Source organism: Amphiura filiformis, chromosome 8, assembly GCF_039555335.1.
Source record: "Amphiura filiformis chromosome 8, Afil_fr2py, whole genome shotgun sequence".
Lineage (NCBI taxonomy): Eukaryota > Metazoa > Echinodermata > Ophiuroidea > Amphilepidida > Amphiuridae > Amphiura > Amphiura filiformis.
In genome coordinates, this window is record NC_092635.1 from 32952338 (window position 1) to 32967338 (window position 15001).

General features: G+C 37.8%; 1 protein-coding gene across 1 annotated transcript; it reads right to left on the reverse strand.

The window, feature by feature from the left end:
* Nucleotides 1-3414: 3414 nt before the first annotated feature.
* On the reverse strand, nucleotides 3415-14860 carry LOC140158967 (large ribosomal subunit protein uL1m-like). Its single transcript, XM_072182267.1, has 8 exons — nucleotides 14794-14860; nucleotides 11044-11272; nucleotides 9469-9778; nucleotides 8387-8467; nucleotides 6450-6717; nucleotides 5531-5652; nucleotides 4449-4530; nucleotides 3415-4100 (listed from the first exon to the last, which is right to left on the reverse strand). The coding sequence occupies exons 1-8, from the start codon at nucleotides 14828-14830 to the stop codon at nucleotides 3934-3936; spliced, it is 1296 nt and encodes a 431-aa protein (XP_072038368.1). The 5' UTR covers nucleotides 14831-14860; the 3' UTR covers nucleotides 3415-3933.
* Between the last annotated feature and the right edge of the window lie 141 nt (nucleotides 14861-15001).

The window sequence follows — 15001 nt, forward strand, 5'->3', positions numbered from 1 at the left end:
CATATCTAACTTTGGATCATATGGATCATATTGGATCATATTGTAAAGTGAAAGCGACATCATGTTGGGGGAAACCCCTAGGAAGTGATGTAATGAGAAAGTGTAACGTAATAATTAAAGCTTGGCAATTTCCAAGATCACATCATGTGTTGTAAAATAGCAATTGGCTATTAAAATAATGTGATTTTCCTGCGCTTGCGGGTTCGAGCCCCGGCGACGCCATCGTGTTGTGCCCTTGAGTAAGGCACTTTATCTCGATTACTCCTCTCCAACCAGGTGTTTAAATGGGTACCGGCATTCTTAAATGCTGGGAAGGTAACAGATTCGCTGTAGAGGAAGTGTAGCGTCTTCTTATCGCCAATTTGATACCAAATTTGCTACCAAACACTCAAAAGTGACAAAGGTTGATACCAGTTTATGGCATTTGGTGTATTTTTAAAAGTTGCAAATCAAACCATGCACGCAGTTGAAATTGCATAGCGTGGCAATTTGGTCAAGCTTGCTTGCCCACGATGGGCCCTGTCGACTATCCCAAGCGTGCGCTTTATTCAATTGTTAATTTAAAACGCATGGATTGCTACAGTGCTTTACTGATGAATACTAGGGCACGATGCTATCGATATGACCTAGCGGTTGTTTCGCGCTATGTCAATGGTCGCGCTCTGCTATTCAACTCTACAGGTCCGCGTGGTCCGTTTTAATTTGTAACTTTTGAAAATGTACCAAATTTCATATACTGGTATCAATCTCTCTGAATTTATAGTGTTTGGTAGCAAATTTGGTATCAAATTGGAGCTAACAAGATTCTGCACACGATCGTATCAATTAAATTGTCAAAACAAGATTAGGTTTTGGTGTAGGACAGGTTACATGACTGCGGACTTTCTTTATTTGAGCAGTTTATAAGCAAATGTATACACAATTCAGTACAGTTGTTCTGGGCTAGCTAAATAAATATGTGCTTACAGTCCAATTCCTTCAAAGAAAGGAAATTGCGAACCAGAAATATTTTATGTAGTCAATGTACGTCTACCTGCCAGTGTTGTCGGAAGATCTAGTTTACGTCAACTTCTGTCGAGTTGCTGAAGTCTGGTTTATGAAACAACACATCTGTCAATATAAGTTTGAAACAGTGGGACAACTGCAATGCAATCCTGCTTCCTAAAGAAATTGTGCAAAAGGTGAAAATAGCACCATTTTGGAGCTAGAGAACGGCGCAAGGAAGGAGTTAAGTGTGGAGAAAGCAGCACCATTTCTGAGTGAGGATTTTATACGCAAAGGATTTTACACATACGATTATAACTGCAAAACAAGAACTTTACAATCAACTACAAGATGTATCATAGCTGGGGACCATCACATAAAAATTTGGACCTTTCGTATTTCATCAGCTACTTGAATATTCATAAGGGCATTGAATATTCATCAGTCAAATAAATATTTATAGGGCATTGGAAATTCATGAGCCATTTATTTACAACATATCAACATGATCAAAGGAATTATTCATCAAGATCCTGCGGGACTGAGTACTTACCATGTTCAGTGGCATATCATGGTCAGTTGTTCGAGGGGGCAAATATAAAAACAATTCCAGGTGTGCATCATTTTTGCCCTATGTTACTGCAATAATTGTGTAAAACTTTATAAATTTTACATTATTTTTACCTAAAATAAATGTGATATTTTATGTTTAAATTTTACACCATAAGCCCAAGACAAAGGTTGAAATTTTGTGTTCATCAGGTTATTTTTTAATTTTACACTATAGGGCACGTTACCCCTGCAAAGGCCACACAGATCGAGGTTTGATCCATATATTAAGGGAAAGTGTATTTGTATAAAAATACAAGAGAAACATTATTCATTTTAAAGCTTTTAATATGACATGAGACAGATGATACCTTCCAGTTTGACAGGTTTTTAATATTTTCAACAACCAAGACAGTTAGAATGCAATTTTAAAGTTTCAAATATGACAAATATTTAAGATGTTACCACTTACTTTGCCAAAACCGACCTTTAATATCTGTTTAAAAGGGTATTTTGTGATCCACAGCATCACACCCCTCACTTTTCTCAAAAAAAGTTGAGATTTTTATACCACTGGAAACCCCTGGCTACATAATGTTTATGTACAAAAAATTTCTTGCAGATTTATTCATTTAGCAAATATATCGTAAAATTTGAATTAAGTTCTGGTACACCAGAACGAAATTACAACATATTGTCTATGGAGCAGTGTAATACACATAACTAACAAACGCCAAGTCGTAATCAACTGGAATTTTGGGAATAAGTTTTTTTTTTTGTGGATATCTACTGAAAAATGTCATTAAAAGGTGATGCTAGGATCACAAAATACTCCTTTAATTACCAAAATTACATTTACTTGTTTAAAACTTGTGGAACCTTTGAAATACATGTTCAGTTCAGCAAAATTTCCTTCATGGATGACATAATTATGTGATACCAGGCAAAAGGAGGCCATTTTGAAAACAATCATCATTATCACTATCAAGTTTCATTGTAACTAAACTGAAGACCATACATCACTAGCATATATCATTATGAATTCGACAGACAGCCGAATCCGGATTCGGCTTTTGGTAAATTCATTACATATGTATTATTTTTGAATTAGAGAACAAAGGATCAATGTTATACCTGTAGAGGGCAGCATATCGGTTTTTTAACGGTTACCGTCATTGACCGTACTGCGATGCATCGCCAGCTAACCCTGTATGCCGCCCTCTTTTGATTACTTATTATGTTGTTATCTCTGTTAAAAAATTGATATGATGCCCTCTATTATGTACAGCATTGATCCCTTATTCTCCAATTCAAAAGTAATGCATTCGTAAAATGAATTTACCAAAAGCCAAATCCGGATTCAGCCATCTGACGAATTCATAACGATATACTTGGTTGGAGAGTTATGAGCTTTTTGCCCCCTATTTTTTGCCTATACATGTATTTCAATTTCTTAATTGCTACCTTTGGCCTGTTTATAAAACCATCACATATTGGCACTTACACAACCACTGTTTGCAAACATTTGAAATCCAAACCCTCATCAGTTTTCTGTAATGTCACACTGGTCCACATTTTGTGACGCATTTTGTAAGACTTGCGTATCAACAACAGGTAATGCTATGAATAAGCCAAACCGGCATTGGAAGTTTGCAATGCATTGTAGGACAGTTTTTGCAGTTTTGGGACACTTTGTCCTTTGACCTTTCAGAAAATTCAGAAATATTGGGTTTTTGTACATACAAAATATGATCTAAAATGTTTTACAATAATTAAAACAAATATAAAAAATACTAGTATTTTATAAATAAATTATTTAGTATTTCTAATGATCAACATTATGACAATAATAAGAAAATTAATAATAATTACGTCAATTTTCCCAATATGTCAGAGGTCAAAGTGTCCCAAAACTGCTCTCAAAAACCGGAAGTAAGAATGGTGATTGGGCTTATTGATGTTGCAGTCATTCAAGTCAGTATTGAATCTGTCTTGCTGATTCTGATTACACAGTTTTGCAGGCCCACAGGGTAGCTTATTGCCAGGCCCACAATTGTTTTCACCCGCTTTAGGCACAAGGGCCTACATTACTGATTTCAAACACTTGTGGGACTGTTTGCTAGTCCTTAAGTCTGCTAGTTTGCAAATAAGGTTTGCTAATCTGAAAATAAGGTTTGTTAATCCAAAAAATTAAGGGTTCACTAGTTCAAAAAATAAAAAGGGGTCACTACTCCAAAAGTTAGGGTTTAGTTTATGGGTAGGTTTAGGGTGCTAGTGAACTTTTCCGAACAATGACCCCTTTTTATTTTTTGGACTCGTGAACCATAGGACTAGCACACCTAAGGACTAGCACACCCGACCATGTGCTCAACCCCACCAATCCATTTTTGTTTAATCAGCTCATTTCTGTGTAATTCTTTGCTGTGCCATTTCCTGCTCTAGTAATTCTAATTCTTTTGTTAGGTCCAACTCTTCCTCTACTTCTTGTTCTGGTAAATAACTTTCTGATGTTACAATGTGTCTGTCCAGATATGGAGATGTTACAGAGATCTCTGTGATGAACGGACCTGTAATGGATTGAAAATAGAAAGTAACGTATGACATTTTGTTCTGTTCCCTCAAGGAAATACCTCTGTACCAAAAATTAATTATAAGTGATTTCTAAGGTTTTTTTGCATGTATTTCAATGGGAAGCATAATGGTGGTGTGCCCCATTAACCAGCAATGCAGTGATTTTTGCATAAATATTCTGCATGTTCTTTGGTCATATTGTCTTCACTGCACTTGTATATAACTAGCAAAGTATTGGCTTAGCCTCGTTAAAACTGACTATGTTGTTGAAAAGTAAAATATTAGGAATTCTGTCGATGGAGGAGTTGAGATTGCAAAAAGGACATGAATTTGCAGTAACTTACCATATTTGATGGGTTTATGTTTAACTACATCATCAATAAGGACCTGCAGGTTTTCTTCCAGTTGCTCATTAGTAAAGTTCAGCTGAAAGAAAGAGTCCATATATCAAATAGAATGAGATATTCCAGTTGACACCCATACACCCCTATGGAATTATACATGACCTTAATTTTCCATGCAGGGGCAAATATTTCAAATGGAATCACCCATTCAGGTAACCCCATTTAAAATTCACACTCCCTGTATGGAAGATTAAGGTTGTGTCTTCCATTGTAGGCCCTTTATTTATTGGTGAGTGTGATGGGTGGGGTGGGTGTGAATGTGTGGTGTAGTTGTGTAACTGTGAGTGATGGCTTGTATGAGCGAGCAAGGAAGGTTGTTTGCATTTGAAGTGTCTTTGTATATAAATATTGTCAAATTATATTTATATGCCATCTACTGTTTAGCTTATAAATGTATTTTTTTCTGTGCAGTGTATGTAATTCAGCCTTTGGCTGCGAAATACATTTTTCTAATAAACCTTGAATGAAATAAGGGTGTATGGATTTTAACTTGAATAGCCTAATATTAAATATAAGCAAATAAATTTTTTCATTACGACCAAGGGAGTTCATTAGCAGGTCAATTTGATCACAATATATAGTTCATGCTTTCCCAGCAAAATGTTTTGTGTTTGCTGGGTTATTAACACATTCTGTAAGTGGAAGTGGCTGTCTACAGCATTTTTGGTGTTGCGGTGTACTTTACTTTCATAAAATGAGGCTATTCCAGTTGAAATCCTTATACCCCATATGGAAGACACAATCTCCCAAACAAGGAGTGTAGATTTTCAAATGGAGTAACCCATTTAGGTAACCCCATTTGAATTTCACAAACCATGTGTTGACGATTAAGGTCATGTCTTCCATGGGAGTGTATGGATTTCAATTAGAATAGCACATCGTTGACTAGATTTTGTTCATTCACACTTGGGAGGGCAAAGTCCATCAACTTTCATTCATAATGTAATTTTCTCTGTTTATTGAAAGAGCCCAATTTGACATAAAAGCCATCAACAGAAGAACCACTTTTCCATTTTGCTTACCTTTCCTATAGATGTGACACACAGTAACCTTGAATCTTCGCCATCCTTGACATATTTACACTCATATGAGGTTCCTTTCTTATAAAGTTCAAGTGCAATTTGCACATCCTTATTTACACTTCCTGAAAAAGAAAAGAAAATGGATATCATTGGCTATAAATTATGCAGACAAAGCAATTTTCAGATTTGACAAAACATACCATGTCTTCCTCATTTGGGCATGACATGTCGCAGCAGGGAGGCAATTTTGTTGCAGCTTAAGGGGGTACTACACCCCTGCCCAATTTTGTGCCTATTTTTGCATTTTTCTCAAAAAATATAGCACACTGGTGACAGGTAAGATATATATATTATAGGGGCAAAGACTACAATTACTGCACTGAAAATTCAGCAACTCAAGGCAAGTAGTTATTGATTTATTGATCAAATATTGGTTTTCCCTCATTTTTGACTGTAACTCCACAACTGTTGTCTGTGCTGAAATAAAATTTCCAGTGCAGTAATTGTAGTCCTTGCCCCTATAATATACATATCTTACTTGTCACCAATGCACTATAATTTTTGAGAAAAATGCAAAAATAGGCACAAAATTGGGCAGGGGTGTAGTACCCCCTTAAGAGAATTTTTTTTTCTCATCACAACTTTGTAATGCTCTTGATGAAACTAACTTCTTTTTTTTGTTTTAATTTATGACAAATTCCATGGCAGATTCATTACAGCAATTCTCACAAGGATATTGGAAGTCCACACTCTGTAATATAAATTTCTTAGCTTAAAATCACACAGGGCTTAGCATTGAGAACTAATTTACTACTTTACTTTGTAATATAACTTCTTAGCATTAAGCATGGCTTATCATTGACAACTACTTTGCTTCCATTTATCCATAAAATCCTAAGAACATGTTAGAATTACCCACCTCTCTTAGATGTCGGATATTTAGCTCTGACAGCCCTCTTAAGTGGTGCCAAGAATTGGGCCACGTTTCCAGACGCCACGATATAATCCACATATTCCACCTGCACTTCCTCATCTTGATCTTCTTCTACTTCCCCTTCTTTCTTCATTTCTGAGTAGACTCCATCTTGCTTGGTAACCTTGATTTGACCGTCCACTATTTTGCTTAGTTGTTTGGGTCCAATAACCATGTAAGCACCAGCTTCTTGGGCTTTGGCGACATCATCACCCTAATGAAACATACACACAAATATGTATACTTTGATCAGCTCGTAATCGGCGGAAATTGTTAAGCTTTTATCACTATACCGAAAAGAAAAAACATGTTAAGAGTGATATGGTTGACCTGTCTGGTCTATATTGTGCTTATTAAAGCAAGTAGACAAAGTATAGGACTTGGAATTAATAATCCATGATACTTCTGGTGGCTTGTCACAAGAGAGTTCTCGAAATGAAGTATATTGATATTAATCCGCGATGCTATAAGGCCCACTGATTATAAGCTGATCAAACTACAGTACACTTTGATTAGTACCAAATAGGTGGGAAATGGAATTGTTAGGCTGCTAGTATTACCCTGAAAAGTAGACCCACTTAAATAGCCATTTAGTTGTGTGTAACAGAAAACAGACAACGCATAGGGCATGAAATCATATTTCTTGATACTTCTGGGGTCCATTTCACTCAACTTTTAACCCTTCGTAACTCAAGTAACCATTCATAAAGTTACAAATACCCAATACTAGACGTCCCTGAAGTAAATCCCTATTACTTACGAAGGGTACCGTTCGTAAGTAAGTTTAGTGAAATGGAACAAAGCTCCATAAAGTTGAGTGAAATGGATCCCGGGTGAGATGTCACATTGAAATTTTCCAAATAAGCTATAAGGAATAGATATTAATCCATGATGTTATAAGGCTCGCCTATTTACGACTGATCAAAGTTGAAAAAAAAGTTGACTATAATTAAAGACAGAGATAAAAACAATTTATCGCGTCTGACGTCATCTGTCAATCAAATTCGAGCACGCTTTGTTTACAAGTGTCGTGATGATGACTTGCTGAATGCGGATTTATAACCGGGCGCCTTATTGTTAATTTTGCACCTTTCGACATGCAAACCATCTCAAAAGTTAGGTATTTATAGTAGGAAACTTTCTTTGGTGAAGGCACCATGTCCACAATGCCTAGAAAAGCTGCTTTTTGCCTTGTAAAAGTACGTAATTTTTCGCCATTTGCTGCTATTCCTTTTCTCCGATCAGCACCAGATAGATCGGTCTTCCTTTTACGCGCTGATTAACCTGTGTAAACCAATCAAGGATCGTAATTGACAGTGACATCAGACGAGATAAATTGTTTTTATCTCTGTCTTTAATTATAGCTGATTAGGTATCAAAATCATAAATTTAGATTTATTGTAAGTCCCAGCATGGTATTGGATATATAAAATTTGTTGATCCCATCACTTCAAAAATCCCGGAAAAGATTTATCAAACAACACAAATTCTTTCTGTGAAAATCTAGATACTTTGGGCTCTTTTTGTGACCTTGAGGTCCAGCATATTGGTAATTTTTATCATTTGAAGTGCAATTTAAGGTCACTTTTGCCACCTCAGGCATGAGCCCAGGCATAAGGATTGCAAATGGAGTTACCCATTCAGGTAATCCTGTTTGAAATTTACACTCCGTGTGTGGAAGATTAAGGTCATATCTTCCATGGATTTCAACTGGAATAGTCCATTGAAGCAGATTCCGAAGCAGGTCGATGGATGTCGGCCGCAGGCCACCACAGCTAAACAAGTAAGTCGTGAGAAATTGGTTAAACTTTTCTTTCATTCATTATATACGTTACATTATATTTTAGCTATAAAATCAAAATAACATGTTTGCTTCAACTTACATCAGCAATGCAAAGCACCCGTTTCTCTTCAGTAAACTGGTGAGGAAATGCTAGGAAACTCATGAAAGCACCAACTTTTTTCTGTTTCAATATGGGGGAAAGGTAAAAACAAAAACAATGTTACAATTATTGCTATAATGTATGCAATGGTTCTGAGACGTGACATTACATGTACAGTCTGTCCACATAGAAGTACAAAGTAAATAGACCTCAGAAACTGGAGGTATGAGAATAATTATTTCAGTGCAATGGGTGGGTAAATGCTTCTTTGGTGCGCCAACTGCTGCACGATTTGTACTTGTCGAGCGCACCACGCTCTTTACACGTCGCAATTTTTTAACATGCAGTGCGTGTGATGCAAAGCATCGACCCCCGATGCCACAGATTTGGTTTGTACTTCTATGTGGACAGACTGTATCAGATATCAGATATCGGCCGATATTATAACATCGATATTGGATATCTGATCGATAGACAAATGCCATTTCGGTTGAGGCTTACTATCTCAACATGTCTGTCAGGACTGTCTTTTGAAATTAGCAGGAGAGTATTAAATAGCTCTTCTGGAGCCTTCAAGGAGAGCTGTTTAGAGCTTACAATAGAACTTAAGGAGAGAATGGTCAATGAAGGAGAGCTAAAAAGGTCCTTGACCCAATCAACAGCCTCACCCCACATTTTTCTTCCTAAAAACTGAGATTTTGGTATCAGAAGAAAGCTCATATTTTTCTCATTACCCCAGAAAAAGATCCGAAATATGTTTCGTGTAGATGGTGTGAACAAAAACTTGGTGAATTGTGGTTACCACACCGGAAGTGTATGTACTACCCCATGGGACATTGTTATACACAATTTTGCTTCTCATATCAAAACCGCTGGAGCAATACAACTCAAAATTGGGAAACATATTGTTTTAATGGTAGGCAATGTAACTTACAAAACAGAACATGATAACATCGGACCACATCCCTTTTATCTGTAGGAATGTAGAAATCTTAGGTTCGCTTAAGGTCATGACCTAGCTTTGACTGAATCAAGTCACCTTTCTGAGCAAATCGAGAACTACTGAGTTTCCAAGGCCTTACCTGTTTTTGTAATTTTTCATCCAATATAAAAGTGACTTCCACATCACGATCCTGGCCCTGCTCTGGGTTAAAATCCCACTTTCCCTGTTCCCGCAACTTGTCGAGAGCTTCATGCAATGTATCAACTTGTGGTGGGTAATGTTTGCGAACATACACATCATCTGTCGGTTTGTCTGCTAGGTAGGCTTGTCCTAGAATTCGTAGTGTTTCCTCATCATCATACAATAAGACTGAACTCTCCTTGGATATTGGGTCTTTCACTACCGGAAGCGGATGAGATGGCTCGTACTTTTTTCTCTTGTGTTTTATGCTGGTAAAAATGAAATGGGGTATCAAAAATAACAAGCAGATTAGTAAATGTATCACTGCCAACGGCTCTCATGGTTTGTTAAAAAAATAATATTTATAATAATAATAGATATTAACACATATTTGCAAAATGACCTCAAGATGACCTTTCAGGTCACACCTGTTGATATCACACATGTCAATCAATGTACACAAGAGTTATTGTGTCCCATTGAAGTCCATCCAAGTACTGGTATGTGGGAGAAATCAACAAAAGAAGCCAAGGGTTGACATTTATTTTGCAAAAGGCTACATTTTCTGCACATACTGTGACATGTTCCCCCACCCACCAATCATCACAGCTTCTTTTATAGACGCTTTTCCAAATTTCATTTTCACAACAATATTATGAATCAAGTTCCATGGTGGCCGTGACGCCACCGACAAGTGCTTAACAAGTTTTTTGGTAGGGCACAATGCATTGCTGAAATCCCAAGCATACTTGGTTTGAAAGTTATAACATTTTGTTTACTGTTTGTGCTTTGAGAGCAAACACTAGCAATTAGAAGACGTCACTGCCACATCTTGATGAAAAATGGTATAGACGCAGGTCAATGAGAACACTTTCCCTCCCCACCTTGCCTCTGCCAACTGATCCCTGATACACTTCATAATTAAATGACCCCAGATACACTTCTGGGCATTGCACAAATGTGGCAATCAGGGGGAGGCCAACGCAAGAACCTGAATCCTGATCTACTCCCCTAAATCTTAATCACCTAATGAATACTGAATAAATAGCAAATATGAAGGGGCCACAGCAGGGTCTTAGGCAGGATTTGAAGGTTTGGGTGTGCAAATTAAAAAAACTGGGTGTGTAAATTTAAGATTTGTGTACAAAGTATAGGCCATTTGGGCAAAAACTGGGTGTGTAATTACAAATACTGGCTGGCTGCCTAAGCCCTTGGGCCACATGATGGAAGTTATTGTGGGGCAATCCTCTCAGGATCATCATTATGATTTTACTATTTTAATTTTACTATCCAATTAGAGGGCTGGCTCGGGGCACAATCTTTTTAGTGAACACAAGGGATCTGTGAATAGGCTAAGGGGTATACCCCAAAAAATTTTTTTGGTTTTTTACTCTTTTTATGATAAATAAAACATTTGTGGGAAAAAAAAATATATATACTCCCGACCGGCACCGACCAGCGTGGCTATAACCCTGGTTACAGCTCATGATTCCTGGTTCCATAATACTTCACCTAGAACTGTTTTAATACTCACACTTTGTAAAACGGATGATCGCTTTCATAGAGTGTCTTATAAAGCTCTGAGGGCGGTCTGTATTTGCACATTGTCCTACATGGTGATGTTGAATGAACAGGTCTGTCTTGTTGTAGTAACCTAGACTGTGCTGCAACTAGCGCTGCATAGGACAACTGATGCAGTCTTCTGTCAGAATGCTGGTGGGTAGCCTGGCATGTGGCCCCATTTAGACACCTTATAAGCAGTCCTGAAATGGAATGAAAAGAACAAACCTTAGCATAATTTCACAAACTGGGCAAACCCAATAGGGCAAAATACTACACAAACAGACAATGAGGTGAACAATACACCATTATTTGTGATGCATAGAGAACTGCTCCTTGACATTTTGACTGACTCCTCGGCTCCTGGTCCTTGGGATTTTGCTGACCAGGAGCCATTTTTGCAAACCCAGGAGCATGTATGCTGACCTGCCAACTGAGCACAAAACCAGTCAATCAATTATAGTTTATACTGGTCAATTTAAGCTTTTATACCAGGAGCCAAACACTTGTTTTTAGTGGCGCCTGGTCTATGCATTTTTCACTCTAACCAGGAGCCAAAATAGAGGAACTACTGGGTAAAAATTGCCCGGCGCCTATGTAATGTAAGGCTTGGTCCTATTCAATTCAGTTGTTGATCTGACCCAGTGAGACTCATAACAATGCAAGTCATTCATAACCAGTGACAATGACCAATGAGTCAGGAAAATTTGCTCTGCTCAGTGGGTTTGTCTTCCATGGATTTCGACAAGACAAATACAATTAATCTGCGGCAGGGGTCAATTTATTTGTGGATAATTCCATGCCAACTTACCAAGGGGTATACACCATACCTCATGGAATGTTTTCCTAGTTTGGATATTGAAAGATGAGAAATTGAAAACCTCAAAATTTGAGACTCTAACTCTGTTTCGTTTTCGCACAGGGAGTTTAGAGAAGTCGGCATGAAAAGTGTGTTGTCGCAAAAGTCCAACTTTAACAGGCCATTTCTCTCAAACTTAATGTAGATTTCAAATGGGCTAAATCTAAATCTAATTTAGAATAAGGTTCACTAGTTCCAAGATTCGATATCACTCATTTTAAATAAGGCTCACTATCACTAATTTTAAATAAGGTTCGCCATCACGAATTTTGAACAAGGCCCGCTATCACTAATTTCTTGAAGTTTTGCTATCTCCAAGGTTCGCTATCACTAATTGCAATTAAGGTACGCTATACATGTACCTAAGGTTCGCTATCACTAATTTTATTCAAGGTTTGCTATCACTAATTAATTAAGGTTCGCTATATTTAAGGTTCGCTATATCTAAGGTTTGCTATCATTAATTTTGATTAAGGTTCGCTATACCCAGGGGCGGATCCAGGAATTTTCAATAGAGGGGGCGCCGAGGCACCACCGCTGCCCACACAAAGTCGGGTGCCGCTCTGCAAAAATACACAGAGTCAGGTGCCGATCTGCAAAAAATAGAGGGGGCGCGCCCCCCTCTAAATCCGCCCCTGCTATACCTAAGGTTCATTATCACTAATTTTAAATAAGGCCCACTATCTCTAATTTTGAATAAGGCCCGCTATCTCTAATTTTAAATAAGGTTCGCTATCTCTAATTTTGAATAAGGCTCACTATATATATCTCTAATTTTTGTATGGTTCAAAATTCGGACCGCTCTCGCCAAGTAAGTTTACTGACTTGGAACCGTGTTTTGAAATCTGTTGACGTTTTAATGATCCCCGATTTCCGGTCGATTATTTTAGCTGTGTCACGACACGTGCATGACGCTGGTAGGAACTAGCCTAGCCTAACTTCAGTAAAAAAACATGATCACCGATATCGATGTGATGTGGGACTTGCATATGCCTGGTTGAGCACCCTCACAGACCCGAACGTAGTGAGGGTGCTTGGTATATCCGCCATGTTTCAAATCCATGGATGGCCAGCATAATGTCCCGCAAAATTTAAGCTTTATGAGAAGCCTATTTTGGTTGCAAAATGAGAACACAGAGTGGCTTATCTTTAACCCACATTTTCAATCTTTCATGCCAGAGGTTAAAATAAAACGATACCTAACTAATTATCAAAATATCGTAAATTTAATTTCTTGAAACGTGCCGGCGAAACGATTTGTTTACAAGTAACAATCCTTGTTCCGACACCGATACCGTTCATTCGGCTTCATTCGGCAAACCACGTGATCACTCAGGTGAACTAGGATTGGATGATAGATTGCGTTAAATTTTATCCAGGTTACCGGGCCATGCATAATGGCGATACTCGCGTCTTGGAAATATTTTTCAACCACGCTTGCAAAATGATCGGAAATACACCATCAAAGGCGACTTCGATCGGTAAGCATCATTGAAACTAAGCAATATTTAGTATTTCTTCTTTTGATTTTTTTGATAAAATTTTAGTTTACAGTTTTGATTAGTTTGATGAGAGTGGATTTCAAAACCAGTCCACTAGTAGACGTTGTAATTGACAGTTTGACATTTCTGCCGGAGGATAATGTGAATCCATAAGATGTGGCGATCAATTTCACGATTAAAATCTTTCCTTTGGGGCGATTTCCATTTCTTGCTATCATTTAAAGGCTGAAAGCATCAATACTATTAAAGATAGGCTATCAGTCACTTGTGCAGATATATATATGTTAACATTGGATTCCATTTCTTGTTTATTGTTCACTGTATGGAAAAGCCTGTTCTGTCTTATCTTGTATTGGTTGTATTTCCGACGCATAGGACTTGCATAGGATTACACAGAGATATTTCTTGCCAAAATTTGACCATTTCTAGGCAAGTTGGCCCTACTTTGTCTGTGTTATGTGAAAAAGGACAGTCAGTAAGTATACGTGCAACGCTTTTGATGTTTTGGGAGACTGTGAGGGATCCCAACAAACGGAAGACAGAGCCTATTCTTGACTGTGTAATATTCCTTCAACACACTGCCGTACGGTAACAGTCTTAACTCTTATACGATGGACAGATAGTATCAGTTTGTGAATGAGGACAACGTATAAGTTCCTTGTACTATCTCCGCCCTGGGACATAGGGAGGGTGCAGGTAACAAGCCCGGGGATGATCCCCCTACTCTTTTCGATAAGGCCTGCAACTTTTTACGTGCTCAGGTTTTTTTGACTCGTCTGACACACGGAACCGCCATTTTACGTGACCATTCGAACCACGAGACGCCGAGCACCCACCGTGTACACCTGCACATTCTACACGGTGGATGGGAACGAGGAGAAATATCACAATTATATTCTACTAGACTGAAAGAGCTTATGATTATGATATTTCCGACCTATTGGAACTATTTAGAGTGAGCAACAAGGATCGGGCAGGATGGGGTTTCGAACCACGGACCCCTCGCTCAACTCTCCCTAATGGTCCAGCGCCTTAGACCACTAGGACCACCTAGTCCTGCCAGCAAGACTTCAGGAATATCATAAACATAATGTCAAAAATGACATATACGGATCTAGGTACGACGAGTTACAGTTACTCATGTACTGGAACTATTATAGGGCCACCTCGCATGACTATTTATATTATTTGCTGTGCCTGTGTCTGTCTGTGAGTTTGCAAACTGCATCGTATAGCTACGCACGTAAAACTCGTGCGATTAAACTCAATATGGAGGTACAGCAAGAATATAGGAAGAAGAAAAGACAAAAAAGTTACAAATTATTTCTAACATGCCTCAAACAAATTCAATTCTTTACCGTACCTTTCACAGAACTTGCACGCTGCATGGAGGTCGCCATGTTTTTCTTGATTGGGGTCAATGACCTGTTATTTACTTTATTTACCAAGCACTGAAACATACCTAAATATATAGTTTAAAACATAATAAAAAATAAAATAAACATCTCAAATATATATATCAAAAAAACACAAAATAAGTGAGTTTAATGTATTTAAAAAAATCATCAGAA